At 42.1% G+C, this 16340-nt stretch overlaps 1 protein-coding gene across 1 annotated transcript; it reads left to right on the forward strand.

The window, feature by feature from the left end:
• The first annotated feature begins 1801 nt into the window (after positions 1-1801).
• Positions 1802-16036, forward strand: LOC121713122 (short transient receptor potential channel 4-associated protein-like). The gene is made up of 19 exons (XM_042097471.1): positions 1802-1967; positions 3346-3474; positions 3671-3787; positions 4259-4316; positions 4438-4493; positions 4717-4845; positions 5576-5777; positions 6234-6422; positions 7383-7525; positions 8034-8162; positions 8552-8610; positions 9958-10059; positions 10150-10233; positions 10467-10557; positions 11135-11275; positions 11389-11500; positions 11723-11835; positions 12478-12684; positions 15018-16036. The coding sequence occupies exons 1-19, from the start codon at positions 1842-1844 to the stop codon at positions 15153-15155; spliced, it is 2325 nt and encodes a 774-aa protein (XP_041953405.1). The 5' UTR covers positions 1802-1841; the 3' UTR covers positions 15156-16036.
• The last annotated feature ends 304 nt before the right edge of the window (positions 16037-16340 follow it).

Genomic DNA, 16340 nt, shown 5'->3' on the forward strand with positions numbered 1-16340 from the left:
TAGATACTCTCTCTTTCTGACTAGATACTTCCTCCCTCTCTCTTTCTTACTAGATACATTCCAGTGGAGAAGTTGATTGGATATGTACAGCCTGGTGCTAGATAGGTTTTGGAAATACAGTATTTGTAATCTGCTGTGGTTGTGTTTCTTTAACTTAAAGCGCTGACTCAAAAGATCAATAAACTATTCTACATCCACAAATGCACAGCAAGCTCTTTGACTATTCTACCACCCACTGCCATTTGCAGAGATTGAACTTCCATTTCATGCATTTCTTTTTATTAGAACAATAAAACAGGAAATCATACATCTTACAAGTTCATAATTTAAGATATGTGAATAATAAAGCAGTGTGTGTTGTGGGCTTATATGGTTTTATTTTTTGGCTGTTTTGTGAGGTCTGGAGTGAGTGGAGCGGTTTCTTCTCATGCACAAGTCACAATTTCCAATACCAATTACACAAGACTTAAGGGGTTAGGGATTTGTGGTCTTCTCTCACAACGCAATCCCTTGTAAATTCAGATTTAATGGTCAGATTTAATGGTCATTCAGATTTAATGCTCCCAATGTAAACATTCCCATGCACATGGTGCTGTCCCCAGATGGCTTAAACTGCAAGGAAATGGAGACAGATCAATTCTAAACTGCACTTCATCTTATTGTCTTAGACAGTAATCCCATGAGCTGTTATAGATAGATAGATAGATAGATAGATAGATAGATACTTTATTGATCCCCAGGGGAAATTAATTAAAACAGCAGAAAAAGTAATTAAAAGTATATAATATAAAAACACAACTAAGCAATAAGGACAGTAGAAGAATATACTAAAATACAAATTATACTAACTAACACTTATTCTAAATCAATTCTAAAAACAGTATCCACATAGTGGTGATTAATCAATCAAGAGGCGCTTGCAATGACTGAGGCAGGGACTGAGCCTGTGATTCTCTGTGCATAGTAGGTAAGGTGCTCCGTGTGAGTGAGTGTCATGGTGATAGTGCAATGGCGATAGTGCAAATGAGTAAGTCCAACAGTGCAAGAATAAAGTCTATATATCTATATATATAATATATAGATATATAGATCCACAAATAGGCTGACACCAGACATAATTTCACTGCATTTCTTACTTCCAGGTACTATATGCATGTGACAATAAACTTCCTTGTATCCTTGTATGGAGGGAGGGGTTATGCATATGTGCTAATATGCTAATATAGCACGCAAACAGTGAGGCAGAAAGACAGTGGTAAAAAGTGGCTAGAGGACAGACAGTATCCAAACATGGAGGGGGTGAAGAGACATCTTGAGACATGCATGACTGTCCAAGAATTACAGTCTGCATTTACACTGTAAACTTCAGAATGTAGCCTATTCCTAACATACACCCCTCCTTGATGATAAGTGTTTAGCCTGTGCAATCTGCCTATTTGCTTTGAGTGTATTTTCACATTCAGCTACTCTAATGTCATGTGTCAGTAAAATTCAAAAGAGTAGAGCATAATCACTAAACCTATAGTCCTAGGTTTTCCTTATTATTATTATTATTATTATTATTATTATTATTTACAGTTAAAAGTGTTTCCCAGCCGCTGGTTTAAATGATAGGCTATTTTTCTTTTTCTTTCTTGATTTCTTTCTGTCTTTTAGTTTGCACATGAGCCCACAACGTATTTTATGCATTCCTAAAACCATAGACTGTATATAGTCTATGCCTAAAACCCATTGTTTCTAGATTTGACCGTTAGATGACGCTGTTTTACCTTGATAAATAGATGTATCCCAGCGACCACCTCCGCTTCCTGTTTTATCGAGGAGTTCAGGAAAGAGAAGTAATGGCGACGCCAGTGGGGTTGGAGTCCCCCCGTACATTTGTAAGTCGAAAAAACCGAAGTAAGAATATCCTTACGAGGATCAGACATGGACAGGTTACAGGCCATGGAATGAAACGAGGAACACAGGTAAAGACATCGTACATTTCTCTGTCTTGGTGGCATAATTTCCTCCAGATGTGAAGGCCACTAGCTAATGTAGTTAGCAAGCTAGCTAGCTAGCTAGTTTATGAGCCAGTCTCTAACCTTACATAGCTGGCTAGCTATGTAGATTGTGTAGCATTGGTTGCTAACTGTCAGCTAATGCCATAACTAACCGTCTGATGATCATAGAAAGTATGGACCGAAAACAATGTGTAACGTTAACAAACAAACATGCACATGGTCGAAAAGATCTCATGCTCAATGCAATTTATTTACTAAAATTAGTTATGTAACTTGAAGGATTAACCTAATGGGACAAGCTAACTTTTGCTAAGGCTAATATAACAATCTGGCTAACTCTTGCAAATATTGTTTTGTCGGCCGGAGATGGCTAGTAGTCTAGGTAGTGAAGTTTATAGGCCTGCTAGTTTATTGGTATGTGTTTGTTGACGCTACGGTTAACCGAGTATTACATACTGTCAAACATCAAGCTCACTTAATTTTGTTCGTCAGCTGACAGAGGCGTGAAAAAGGCATTTCGATTTAACGGTATTGACATGTTTCTCGATGCATTATCTTATTGGAACAATAGCAACGTTAATGCTAGGCTTGGCAGCTAGCAAATTAACGTGAACGCGGGATAGCAAAATATAGGTAACCTATTTGCTGTTAAACAATACTGCAATATTTTTTTTAATGATTTAGCCTAACTGACATTCAGCAGTCAATGAAATGTCTTGGTTGTTCCCTCCCTGGTTACCCTGCTAGATGGCTCATGTATCATTAATGTTATGTTTATGTCATCAAATGTTAGGGTCTAGGCATTTCAAAATTAAAAACGGCTAGATAAAATGTCTATCTTGCAACGAAGTAAATGTTGTTTGCTACTGAGCTCTTCGCCCAGACATGTATTTTGACACTGATGATTTTTGGCCGCTGCTGTAGTGTACTATCGCCTGGATTGACAGTGACAGCTGACACCAGATACCATAGCCAGTCAACTCGTATAACCTGTAATCGAATTAGGATCAACTTTTGTGGTTACTTTATCCTGCATTATCTTGTCATTTGCACTGATATTGTTTCACATCTGCGCTTATTAGAAGAAGCCTACTAAGAATATTTACATCACTCTGAGGCGTCATAATTAGTTCTAAACAAGTTGTTGGTTCTCACTCAATGAAGGGCAGAGACACATTCCACTGATCTGAGCAAAATGTTAACTGTGCTGTAAATTAATAGGATAAGTATTCATTCAGACCAGCATTTATGAAACATTTTGATTGTTGTTGTTTCAATGCATTTCAATGCTTGCTTCTTATCCAAAAACACTGGAATGGCCCATCATGGTTGCTTTCCCCAGATGCCGGAGGCGCTCCTTCTGGAGAGGGACAAGCAGGCTCGATGGCAGGGCATCCCCATCCTGCTGCGGAGACTGTACGACAACAGCCGCCCTAACAGTGACATGTCCCAGATTCACAATGTGGTCAAGGTACTATGTGGTCTAGCCTTTCTATACTGACTCTTTTCTGCACTAACAATCTGCAATCTCCCACTGTTCCAATCCAAAATATAAAATGTTTATTTCAGAAATGTATGTAATTGCTTCTCATGTAGGGCAACACTCATTTAATGCTTATGTAAGATGTGCTTGGTGTGTATGTTTTAACATGTTATTGGATTTACAGGAAATGTCATCACTGCTATCCATGGAGGCCATGTCTTTTGTCACTGAGGACAGGAAGACCTCTCAGGAGTCCACATATCCCAACACTTACACATTTGACCTTTTTGGTGGAGTTGATGTGAGTATTTTCACTGTAATGCTTCACCGTATTCATTGCCAGAAACGTTACTTGTGTGTGTTGTGTAAATTTTGTCTAATGTATTGTCATTAATATATTAGAGACAAACCATATGGCATGCAGCATAAGCTTGGCCACTATGAAAAGTAGCCCCAGTTCAAGTAGATTAGATGCTCATTACCACCATTTTACATTATGATTGGGAAACGGTAGTACAAGACGGTATTGAAATGAGGTTTTAGTTGATCCTCCTCAATAACTCACCTAATCTTGTAAAGTCATTAACCGCTGACCTTACTCTTTGAATTGTCAAATTAAAGTGCTTTGCGTCAGACATTTTCATACAAATAGTCTGTTATTGAGGACATTTTGCCACAGATGTTGCTTGTGGTGATCTGAACGTTGATCTTTTCATGATAATGACAAGTCATTGACTGTTGACAGAGCGTTTTTTGTTGTCTTTTTGGATAGTTGTTGGTGGAGGTCCTTATGAGGCCTACGCTTACTACTCAGAAAGATACCCCTAAGAGTAAGTACTAGTTGTTTATTTCTTCTCCTTATATTAGTAGTTCAACTTGCTTGTTGAAAAGGCCTTTAGAATTTGACCGGTGCTGATTTGTAACATACGTATGCATTTTTTAACATTACAGTGAGTGACGACCTTGTCAAAGATTGTCTGAGTGTCCTCTACAATTGCTGCATTTGCGTAAGTACACTTTCACGCTCCAGTGGTGTGAAGTGAATTTTACTTTGCATAACTATGATTTTAAGCTTTAGTTACTAAGTACAAGATTAAGATCAGACCTGAATTCCTGTAGAGCTCCTTGACATTTAGCAGTAAGATTTCCCGATTAAACATCTGCCTTGGCTTGAGCAGAATCGCTACTTTTGGTGCTTATCCCAGAATGGCTTTTTTTTGTCCACTGCAGACAGATGGGATCACAAAAAGCCTTGCGTCACGGGACGACTTCATCATGTTCCTTTTCACGCTCACGTCCAACAAAAAGACCTTCTTGCAAACGGCCACGCTGATCGAGGACATCCTTGGAGTCCGAAAGGTGAGGGTTTGTCACTAAGGTGCACTTAATGCTACAGTGTTTTTTTTAAATTTATTTATTTATTTATTTTTTTTGCAAATGATGAGTGCTGCCAAAGTGCTACCATTCCTATAGTAATTACTTCAGGAATTACTCAATTCTCAAGGCAAGATTTGCATAGTAATAATAATAGTTATGATAATAATAGTAATAATAAGCTTTATTTGTATAGCACCTTTCACACACAGAATGCAGCTCAAAGTGCTTTACATTTGGAGCATTTAACACAATATTAAAGAGACAAAACAATTGAATAATAAAAACAAACAAGCAAGCAACAAAACAATTAATAATACATCAGAGATTTATAATGAAGTAAAAATGAGAATTCACAAGATGGTAAGGAGATATACAACAACACATACAATACAATTAATGCAGTGAAAATAGGAAGACCTATTTATGCTTTTGTCCAAAGCGAAATAGCAGCAGTAGAATGTAAATTAATGTGAAGAAATAGGCTACAAGATAAAAGTGAGGCAACTACTAGTTTTGCTGCCATCTTCAAATGGATTTTGACACTCTATGGTCTTGTGAAGGACAATTAAAGCTTTTATCAGTGTCAACTGCGCTGTTGGTGGTGTTTGCAAGGTTTTGCAACTCTCGCTGGTAGATAGCTTGGGCCATAACTCCAGTTTAGTGCCGCTCTAACACACTCTGGGCCTCCTACTCCCTCTTCCCTGCTCGTCAGGAGATGATCCAGCTGGAGGACATCCCCAACCTGGCCAACTTGGTGCAGAGCTTCAACCAGCAGCAGCTGGCCAACTTCTGCCGCATCCTATCTGTCACCATCTCCGAGCCGGACGTGGGTGCCGACGACAAGCACACGCTCCTGGCCAGGAACGCCCAGCAGAAGGCCAACGCATGCCCGTCCCGCGCCGAAGTCAATCAAGGTAGATGACCACCTCCATGGGCATTCCCCAGACCAAACTGTACACTAGGCATTGTCTGTTTGTTTTGTGTTTTGTGACCGTGGGTATAAATTGTTCTGTAGTTTGTATACTAATAAAATATGTAGTCTGCTGCAAGGATATGATTTAAAAAGTAGATAACAGTAGGACACTTGGTCCCTGGTCGAAGGTAGCCTTGCTTGTCAGATAAACACTTCAATACTTGATGTACGGCCAGTTGTCACCATTGACACTGAATTTGTTTTTTAGGGTATTATTGTAATCATAGTCATGATTTTCAAAGGGAAGTTTATCATAGTCATGTTTGATAGGGAAGTTTATTGCCGTCATGGCTTGTGATGCTGTTCCAAGTCAGGCTTTATGTATGCCGAAACATTTTAATATTACTGTTTGCATATTCTAATGGCTGTTCTTCCTGTCGGCTGTGCCCTTTGGCAGTGACCTTGTTGAACATCCCGGGCTTCATCGAGCGCCTGTGTAAGCTGGCCACCAGGAAGGTGTCCGAGGCCACGGGCACGGCCACCTTCCTGCAGGACCTGGAGGACTGGCACGCCTGGCTGGACAATGCCCTGGTGCTGGACGCGCTCATGCAGATGGCCACGGAGGAGGCCGAGCAGAGCAGCACGGGTGAAGGACCGCTTCAGCTTAAACCTACTGTCAGGGTTCCCAGGGGTCATGGAATTTCTGGAATATCATGGAATTTTAGAAAGTCTATTCCAGACATGGAAAGTCAGGGAATTTGATTATTCTTGAGCCAAAAAACATTGGAATATCAGGAAATTTTGTTGTAGCTGTTTAAATTTACAAATTAATACAGATATTTCTATTTATAATTGTTGTATATCTGTTTATTAGCTGTTTGAGTAGTTGTAGTTAGTCTTTGTTTATTAAATAAACTTTGTTTATTTAATCCCCATTTATTCATCTCCCACAAAAAAGTAAAACATTCATGAACGCTCTGCAGCTGCTCTGAAATCTTTGGTCGGTATATTTGGTCGGTAATTGTACCATTCATTATATAGTAGGTCATTGAATTTCAGTTTTTTTGTCAGGGAAAAGTCATGGAATTTTACATTTGACTTAGAGTGGGTTAACTGTAATATTTATTTTATTTTCATTTGTATTTATATGTTGTTATATAACATATTATATATGTTCATTTTGATACATATATGTATATATACGTGGCAGGCACACAATACATATATATATAAATAAAAGATATATTGTGTGGCTGCCACAACATGCAGCATGAACCATACTGACACGCATCCAAAAGATGAGTTATTAAATATTTCTTGGAGGCACTGGAGGTCACTGGAACAGACAGCACTAAGTGGGTAATTCCACTACTGAGGTATTTCTGACTTCACGATTTGATCAAGGCCCATGTATTCTAGTAAGTAACATGGTGAATTTCTGAACTGAAATGGTTCAGTTATTGTAAAAGATAGATGTATGTCTATGCTTTCTGTCTCACTCAAATGCTAATGACCGTGCATGCCTTTTTCAAAGACGTGGGCAGTTCATCAGCGTGACTCCTGCTGTAGTAATGGTGCTGACCCGTGTCTTTGTGTTCCTGTCCAGAATCCTCCGATGAGAGCTCGCTGACGGCCAGCCCGCTGGGCCACCGATTACCGCAGTCCATGAAGATCGTCCATGAGATTATGTACAAGGTGGAGGTGCTCTACGTGCTGTGCGTCATGCTCATGGGCAGACAGAGGAATCAGGTGAGTGTAGCAGACGTGTGACCAGTGGTCAGTTTAGTCAGTGACCATCGGTCGGCTTTTTCCATCTGAGATTAGACTAGTGACCAAGCTAATTTAGATGGTCCGTCACCAGATTGTTGCCAGTTGTGTTTTGTGACCTGGTGCACTTCAGTATATTCTCGATGTTCTTGGTTCTGTACTTGGCAGATATTTTGGTCCCGGTAAATCAACTGTTTCTAATGGTTTCCACCGCTTCCTTTTGGCTTTCCGCGTATCTCTGACATGTTGACAGAGCCGATGGCCACAACTCGCGTCAGTGTTTCATCTTCCACCAGCTGCTCAGCAGCGCGTTTCAGAAGCGTAGCAGAATCTATGCTCTGCTTTGCTTCAGACGCGCACCAAGTCTATTTTTACGCATTGGGACGCATCTGAAAACACCACACAGACGGAGCCAGTGGAAATGAGGAGGTAGTCTGCCTGTCGGTGTATATAGTCCTCATGTCATGAACGTTGTGGTTCTGTTGAACAGGTTCACAGAATGCTCGCTGAGTTCAAATTGATTCCTGGACTTAATAACCTGTTCGACAAACTTATCTGGAGGAAACACACGTCCAACCATGTGCTGCACGCCCAGAACCAGAACTGCGACTGCAGCCCAGTAAGTCACCTCTTTGACCCGTGTTGTCATTAAAAAAGCTGAGCCAACCCAAAACAATTATGGATAGACTGGTGATACAAAGTGCTCAATTGTGATCCTATTCTTCACTGAGACTGTAACTGAGACTAACTTGTAGAAATACTGGATTGGTATATGATATCTGATAACATAATTTAATGATACATTCATGAGCATATTTACCACAGGTTTCTGTACTACCGTTTACCTCATTTAAGGGCTATCATCATTGTAAAAGTGCCCTTTTGTTTTTGTAAAATGTTGATAGAAATGTAGTGGAGGCTGTAACAATACCCAGCCTTAGTCATAATAAGGAGTGGTGTGAATTAAGCCTTATAAAAAAATGCTGCCTGCCCCTCCTTCCCTATCAGGAAATCTCCTTCAAGATCCAGTTCCTCAGGTTGCTCCAGAGCTTCAGTGATCATCACGAGTGAGTGTTGTCGGGTTTTTATGCACCCATTAAATTGATCTGAATGAGGAGGAGTCACTTTGCTCCGAAGCTAAATACTGTTCGGTTCCAACTAAGCTCTTTGTGTTTTTTGCTGTTATAACATTATAATACTCATGTTACAATAATTTTAATCATGCTGATTTTAGTGTTATTATAATGTTAATCAGGCCTTAAATTTTACTTTCTATCGGTTTGCCACGGAGAGGAAAAAGTTGCCAATGTACTGCCTGTAGTGCGTGTAGCTTAGTCTCAAGGCAGGCCTTGATGCAAAGTCTATATCCTATTTGCCTATTTGGATTGTTTTGGACTGCATGTTTACATCTATGATTCAGTGGCCCATATCAGATATGTGTTCACATGGTTCACTAATTAAGACTTGAGACAACCCACATGCGCATCAGTGGGATTTTGGTCTCTGAAATGAAAGCAAGTCTACAGACGGCACTGCAAACATGCAAAATAACACAAGCTTTGCATTATTAAGAAAAAGAAAGTGGAGAGCCCTTATTGCAGCTTTTCGATCATTTTTAAATTCACCGTTCTGCCAGTTCTGCATGTGGAAATAATATTATGTGTAATGTAAATGCAAAAAGGCATTTTCAACAATGTGCAAGCTGAAAATGACAGGGAATATCCAATTTGCCTGTTTAGATGGCATTGGCACATATCCGATTCATATCTGATTTATTTTTTAAGGCCTGAAACTGTTCAGGAAAATATGGAAATCCATGTGCTTTTTTCCTCAGAACTAGGAATTGGGTCACATTTAAAGGGACACCAGGCAACGTTTTCGTGTTAATTAATCATCTTCGTAAGTCGTTATATGGTTAAATGACTCATTACGGGGCGAATGAAGGCTCTCTCGCCCGCCCCTACTGCCTGTAGGAAGAATATCCCGCTTGCAAGTTCAGTGTATCCTACCCGCCGACCAAAGCAGGATCAGTTTATAGCACAGAGGCAGGCAACGAAACGCTAGAGATTGTTGCAAACGTGTGTATAATGCCAGAGCCGGCGAAGAAGCAGCAAAAACCCTTGATGGAAGACTCAAAGAAAAGGAAAAGAGTTTCAGACTGAGCGAGGGGGAGTTTCGTAGAGAAAAAGCATCAGGCTTGCCTGGTGTCCCTTTAACTGACAGTGTAAACGTAGCCTCAGACAAGTTTGTCATGTAGCCCGTCGAGTTTCAGTGCTCATTTAGAGCTAATTGTGCCCCTGACCTATTTGTAAAGATCGCAGATTTGACTGCTGTTCAGGTCAAAACTGTTAACCTTGTATCGTATGAGTCTGTGTGCGTCCTGACATGCCTGTCTACTGTTTGACCTCGTTTAGAAACAAGTACCTGCTCCTCAACAATCAGGAGTTGAATGAACTCAGCGCCATCTCGCTCAAGGCAAATATTCCGGAGGTCGAGGCGCTCGTCAACACTGACAGGTAATTTGCATACAGTTTTCTCAGAAGATGTTTCTGTGTTTTAATGTTTCTGTGTCATTAAATAAGAATTTGCCCTGTCTGCTTCGCTAGGAATCTGGTTTGTGACGGAAAGAAGGGCTTATTAACGCGTTTGATTTCGGTCATGAAGAAAGAACCAGCCGATTCCTCTTTCAGGTAAAAAAAAACAAAAAAAACATACTTGTACGGTTTTAAATAGTTTGTTAAATAGGTGTTTGAACAGTTGTACCTTTCTCTGAATTAATCTTTTATACTATTATATTAGGGCAGAATTGTATTATTTTTCTTATATATTATATGTGTATATATAAACTCACACTCTCATTCACACATATATTTTAATTGGCCTTTCCTCTTCTCCCCACCCCACTGTGTGTGTGTGTGTGTAGATTCTGGCAGGCGAGAGCGGTGGAGAGTTTCCTGCGAGGGGCCACCTCGTATGCTGACCAGGTGTTCCTGCTGAAGCGAGGGCTGCTGGAGGTATGCCCACTCTGGCCCTGCTCTCTCTCCCCGCCACTCCACACTCCGTGCTCCGCAGGCTGGCAACCATCACATGACTGCCATCTGCTCACTACCTGATGCTACATACTCGTGTTTATTTGGTCTCGTTAATCGTTAATGTACCCTATCCTCCTTTCTGTCTGCCTTCCTTCCTTCCTTCCTTCTTTCCTTCCTTTATGTGCATCTCTCTCTCACACTCTCTCTCTCTCTCTCTCTCTTTCTCTCTTTCTCTCCTTGTCTTTCTGTCCCCCCATCCCCCCCCCTCTCTCCCTCTCTCTCTCTCTTTCTCTCCTTGTCTTTCTGTCCCCCCATCCCCCCCATCTCTCTCTCTCTCTCTCCTTGTCTTTCTGTCTCCCCATCTCCCTCTCTCTCTCTCTCTCTTTCTCTCTCTCTCTCTCTCTCTTTCTCTCTCTCTCTCCTTGTCTTTCTGCCCCCCCATCCCCCCCCTCTCTCTCTCTTTCTCTCTCTCTCTCTCTCTCTCTCTCTCTCTCTCTCTCTCTTTCTTTCTCTTTCTCCTTGTCTTTCTGTCCCCCCATCCCTCTCTCTCTGTCTCCAGCACATACTCTACTGCATCATTGACAGTGGTTGTAAGTCTCGTGACGTGCTGCAGAGCTACTTTGACCTTCTGGGGGAACTCATGAAGTTCAACCTGGACGCCTTCAAGCGCTTCAACAAATATGTCAACACAGAGGAAAAGGTAAGCTCTGCCCTGAGCCTTGATTTACACCGTGGACAAGGAAGTGTTACATTTCTCAGTACAGGTGTGATTGTTGTTGTGATTGTTGTTGACGACGCTTGTTTGTTGTCCAGTTTCAGATGTTCTTGAACCAGATCAACAGCTCCTTAGTGGACTCCAACATGCTGGTGAGGTGTATAGTTCTCTCGCTAGACCGCTTCGAGAGCCAGACCGATGACATGAAAGGTATGCCATCTATTCAGAGCATTTGAAGCATACACCGTAAAGATTTTCTTTTTGTTTGTTTTGTGGTTACAGCATAATGACTTTGTTTTTTGAAACTGTAAGGCATTGACTGAAGGCTGTTCTGTCTTGCACGTAACTGCTTTTGAAATATGCAGCTTGCTTAAACACGTTAACAATTAAATGCCCCCCCCCCCCCCCTTTGTTATTCCTTTGCCTCCCCAGTGGTGGAGATGTTGTCAGAATGTTTGCTGCTCTCTTATATGGCCCGTGTGGAGAACAGACTCCTCTTCCTCTTCAGACTGGTCAACATCATCAACGTGCAGACCCTCACTCAGGTGACGACCCCCACCTCACACCCCGCCTTGCTTTTACCTGTTCACTTTGATTACATGCTGGTGTTTGGTCAGTTGCAGTATGCCCCATAAAACATGAGAATGGCTGTCCTTACACTACTATGGGTTTACTTTCCATGAGGCACTACATACTGTAGAGTTGCAGTGCACTTTCATATCTAAGTTGGATATAGTATGTGCTCACTGGGAGTCCAATGGTCAACTTGGCTACTCATTGGCAGGTAGAGGTTTCTATTAAAAGCACTCTGCTGTGATATCAGATTCGTCTGTGACAATACCTACCTCTGTAATTCAGAGTGGCACTCGTTTTGAGTTACAAAAATCCCAAAACTTACTCTCCACTCCACTCAATGCTTACCTGGCAGCAGTGAACATATTCCTATTTAATTTGGATTTAAACTTTTTATTGTAGTGTTTACAAATAAAAGTTTAACACTAACCTTAGCACTACTTCGAGTTGTAGTGGACCTCCCTGGTCACATCACTATAGAGCACACGCTCACACGGAGTGTTTGCTGCTCCTTTACACACTGTCCAGCACTCACATGTCCTCCTCCTCCTCCTCCTCCTCATCTTCCTCCTCCTCCTCCTCCTCCTCTTCCTCCTCCTCTTTGTGGCCCTCAGGAGAACGTGAGTTGTCTGAACACCAGCCTGGTGATCCTGATGTTGGCGCGCCGGCGGGGCAAGCTGCCCTTCTACCTGGGCGCCTTCCGCGAGAAGGAGTACGCCGACAAGTACCCCGGCTTCCTACTCAACAACTTCCACCACCTGCTGCGCTTCTGGCAGCACCACTACCTCAACAAGGACAAGGACAGCACCTGTCTGGAGAACGTGAGTGGGCCAAGGGGCATTAGGGAGCTCGGCTTGTTGTTGTCTTACAGTGTTTCAATACCTGTGTGGGGACTTTAATGGGGGACACGTTCCTACATTTACGTGTTTTTGAAACCATTCCAAAGCTTCAGTGTTATGCCTGTTTCTACCAAATTCTCCGTCTCTGTAGCGCCCTGGTTGCCACGCTGCTTTCAGGTGTGTGTGTGTGTGTGTGTGGCATATTTGAAGCAGAGCAGTGAGCCGTGTCTGAAACGTGCCATTGTGCACTTGGTAGAATACTGACTTCCATGGTTGCACTCAGCTCCAGCAATGGGGCACAGATGGACGTGACTGAATGTAGGACATTTCCCTCACAGGGGAAAAAAGAGGGGGTGCAGAGATGATTGATGTTAAAACTAGATTAGCAGGCCATACATACTGTGCAGGGCCTAAATTTCACTGCGGGATTGTGGGTATTGCACATCATTTGTTCAAGTCCCACAACTCTAGCCATCATAATGCGAGAAATTCCCGCATACACTTTTGTTGAATTGAACATAGCCTCATGCAGACGCAGACACACACACACACACACACGGAGAGAGGGAGAGGGAGAGGGAGAGGGAGAGAGCGAGCCACTTTGCGCTTACGCAAATAGGCTACGCAGCCATGGCAAACTTTTACATCTGGAGAGAGCTCCTTGGTAACTACCCTGCTAGCTCAGGTCACATCTGCCAGTAATGCTCACTAAAATCATTAGTGAACATTGCAAAACACTTGATCCCAGAAAGATTTTCTTCGACTTGTTCGTTTTTTTGAACATTTATTTTATCTAATGACATAGAAAACATAATGAATTGCATCCACATATCCTTATGCTCAATGCACAACTTTTATTCACTAGCCTAAAACCGTCAGGATGAAGGCTAATTACTCTAACATATTTCTTAAAGTGACAGGCACTCAATTACACCTACACATCACCAATGTGCACTCAATTAGACCTACACACCACATTAAAGATATGCCTAAATGTAATAGTTTAAAAATCAATATGAAGCATTCAAATTACTACATATGTTGAACTACTAGTAATTACTAGTAAAATACTATACATTATTAACTAAATACACGCTATATGAATTTAAAAATATATGAAATAGAAACATATCACATAGGCCATGGGTTCCCAAAGTGGGGGTCGGGACCCCCCCATCTCATTAGATGAGATTAACGCTGAAACATAGTTGCCAAAATGTAAATTTGCGCAGCAACAATGTACATATGTTTACAACAGTTTGTGGATATTACCCTGACTGAGATATTCTTCGGTTAAAATGGAAATTAAAGTAATGTTTCAAAGTTAAGTTTGCACGACAGCATTCGTCGTTAAGCCCGTGTTTGGATAAGCCTAGTGCGTATGGCCGGTGCGCACATTTTATTTTATTTTTTGAGTCACATCCAGGGATAGTGGGGGTCGCCAGTTTCTGGCACGGTTATTTTGGGGGTCGCGGGTTGAAAAGTCAGTGTGTGTTTGTGTGTGTGGAGAGAGTCAAGCAGAATCTAGGATGGCCACTGTTGTGAATGATCCCACTACAGTATATTCAATATTACTGATGACGTCAAGGTGGTGGGGGCCCCCAAATCAAATACATTTTAAAAAAACTATCAAAGTAGTATCAAAATCGCAATTCTTGACTTGGTATCAGAATTAACCCCCCCACCAAATTGTGTAAATCCCCCCTATATGAATAACCTAAGGGGGGAATTCCCCCCCATTTTGAAAAATGAATTTTTTGCTGTGTAATATAACGGCTACAATTACTCAATTACCGTAGTAGTCACCTATTACATCCATCAACTATTTTGATAATCGATTAATTAATTATTCCAATACTACCTACCTATAGCCCACCTATACTATATACCTATAGTTATGTGTTGTAAATATAAAATGTAAATCAGGTTTGTAGGGCAAGTATACTTGCGTATACAAGGAATTTGGTCTCTGCATTTATCCCATCCGTGAATTAGTGAACACACAGAGCACACAGTGTACACACAGTGAGGTGAAGCACACACTAACCCGGAGCAGTGAGCTGCCTGCTACAGCGGCGCTCGGGGAGCAGTGAGGGGTTAGGTGCCTTGCTCAAGGGCACTTCAGCCATTCCCACTAGTCGGGGATCGAATCGGCAACCCTTCGACTCCAAGCCCGAAGCCCTAACCAGGAGGCCACGACTGCCCATACAATTATCAATTAAATGATCAAGTATCCCCATACTACCTACCTATGCTATATACTGTACCTATAGGCTTTAGTATGTGTTGTAACCCTCCCCTCCCTGTCCCTACAGAGCTCCTGCATCCCTTTCACCTACTGGAAGGAGACTGTGTCGGTGCTGCTCACCGCTGAGCGTTCCTCCGCCTGTGCCATCGCCAGCTACATCGACGAGGCCTACATGGACTTGGACAGAGACTTCCTGGAGGTCTAACCTCGCCTGGACTCCCCTGGCTCCCTCCCTGGGTTGTTCAGGAGGAGAGAGAGAGAGAGAGAGATGTGATGTTGCCAGGCAGACTGGCCAGGACGCAGCGGTCAGAAGAGAGGGCTTTGCGCCAGGCCCTCAGACATACTACAGCTCTGAGGCCAAGACTCTGGGGGATGCTCTTCAGGGATTTATTGCTGTATAGCGAGTGGGTGTGAATGATCTGTGTGTGTGTGTGTGGTGTGTGTGTGTGTGTGTGGTGTGTGTGGTGTGTGTGTGTGTGTGTGTGTGTGTGTGTGTGTGTGTGTGTGTGAAAATGTTGAGCAACTGCTTATGCGAGTGTGTGTGTGTGAGTGTGTGTCAAGTGTTGTGGTTCTTGCGAAACACAGCATGTGAGGCTTTGTAAATCTGGGTGTTTGGTGTTGTAGATGACTGTGTGTGTATGTGTGTGTGTGAGAATTCACAGCAGCTGTGCGAATCTACAGTAGAGATACTGTTGATCTAACCCTCCGCCAAGAGAGCGAGTGTGGAAGATTCCTCTCACTAGCGCCCCCTACACTGTCTGGGCATCAGACTGGGTTCCACCCCATGGTGTTGGGGTGGGGCCGGGGAGCAAAAAGGACTAAAAGAAGCCTACTGTCCTAAGACCCACACCACCACCACCACCACCACCCTCACCCTCACCACCACCCTCCCTCATTTTGAAAAGAACAACACAAAAAAACGAATGATTTCAGGGACACTCTTGGTTGTTTTATTGTTGGTTTGCTTAGATTGAGTACAGCCTATATATTTAAAATATCTTATATATGCAACTCATTCACAGATGGACAGATTATTAAAAAGCAAAAGATCTTAAAAGTTAATAAAGATGATTCAGTCGTCACAAACATCTGTCACAATCTGTGTGTGTGTTTAAGGAGGGGGGGGGGGGGGGGGTTGTATGCGTCTGTGTCTGTCTGACTGGTGTTTTAAGTGATGCTTAAAAGGCCGTTCACACCAACAATGATAACTGTATCAATAACAGCAAAAAAGTATCTTTCTAGCTAATATGAATGAATGACACGTCCACACATAAACTATAACGATAACAATAACGCCATGAATAGTATCGTTGGGGCATCACTTTCAGAGCAATTTTGAAAACGATTAAAAGCTGACTGCTAATCAGAATCCATCAAACTTTAGAGAGAC

The sequence above is a fragment of the Alosa sapidissima genome, chromosome 7, assembly GCF_018492685.1.
Source record: "Alosa sapidissima isolate fAloSap1 chromosome 7, fAloSap1.pri, whole genome shotgun sequence".
Taxonomy (NCBI): Eukaryota; Metazoa; Chordata; class Actinopteri; order Clupeiformes; family Clupeidae; genus Alosa; species Alosa sapidissima.

Bases quoted from the DNA above. Each gene is read 5' to 3' on its own strand.
- LOC121713122 (XM_042097471.1), top strand. From the start codon at position 1,842: ATGGCGACGCCAGTGGGGTTGGAGTCCCCCCGTACATTTGTAAGTCGA. The intron at 3,788-4,258 runs GTGAGTATTTTC...CTTTTTGGATAG, and splicing joins ACCTTTTTGGTGGAGTTGAT to TTGTTGGTGGAGGTCCTTAT. The intron at 10,558-11,134 runs GTATGCCCACTC...CTCTGTCTCCAG, and splicing joins TGAAGCGAGGGCTGCTGGAG to CACATACTCTACTGCATCAT.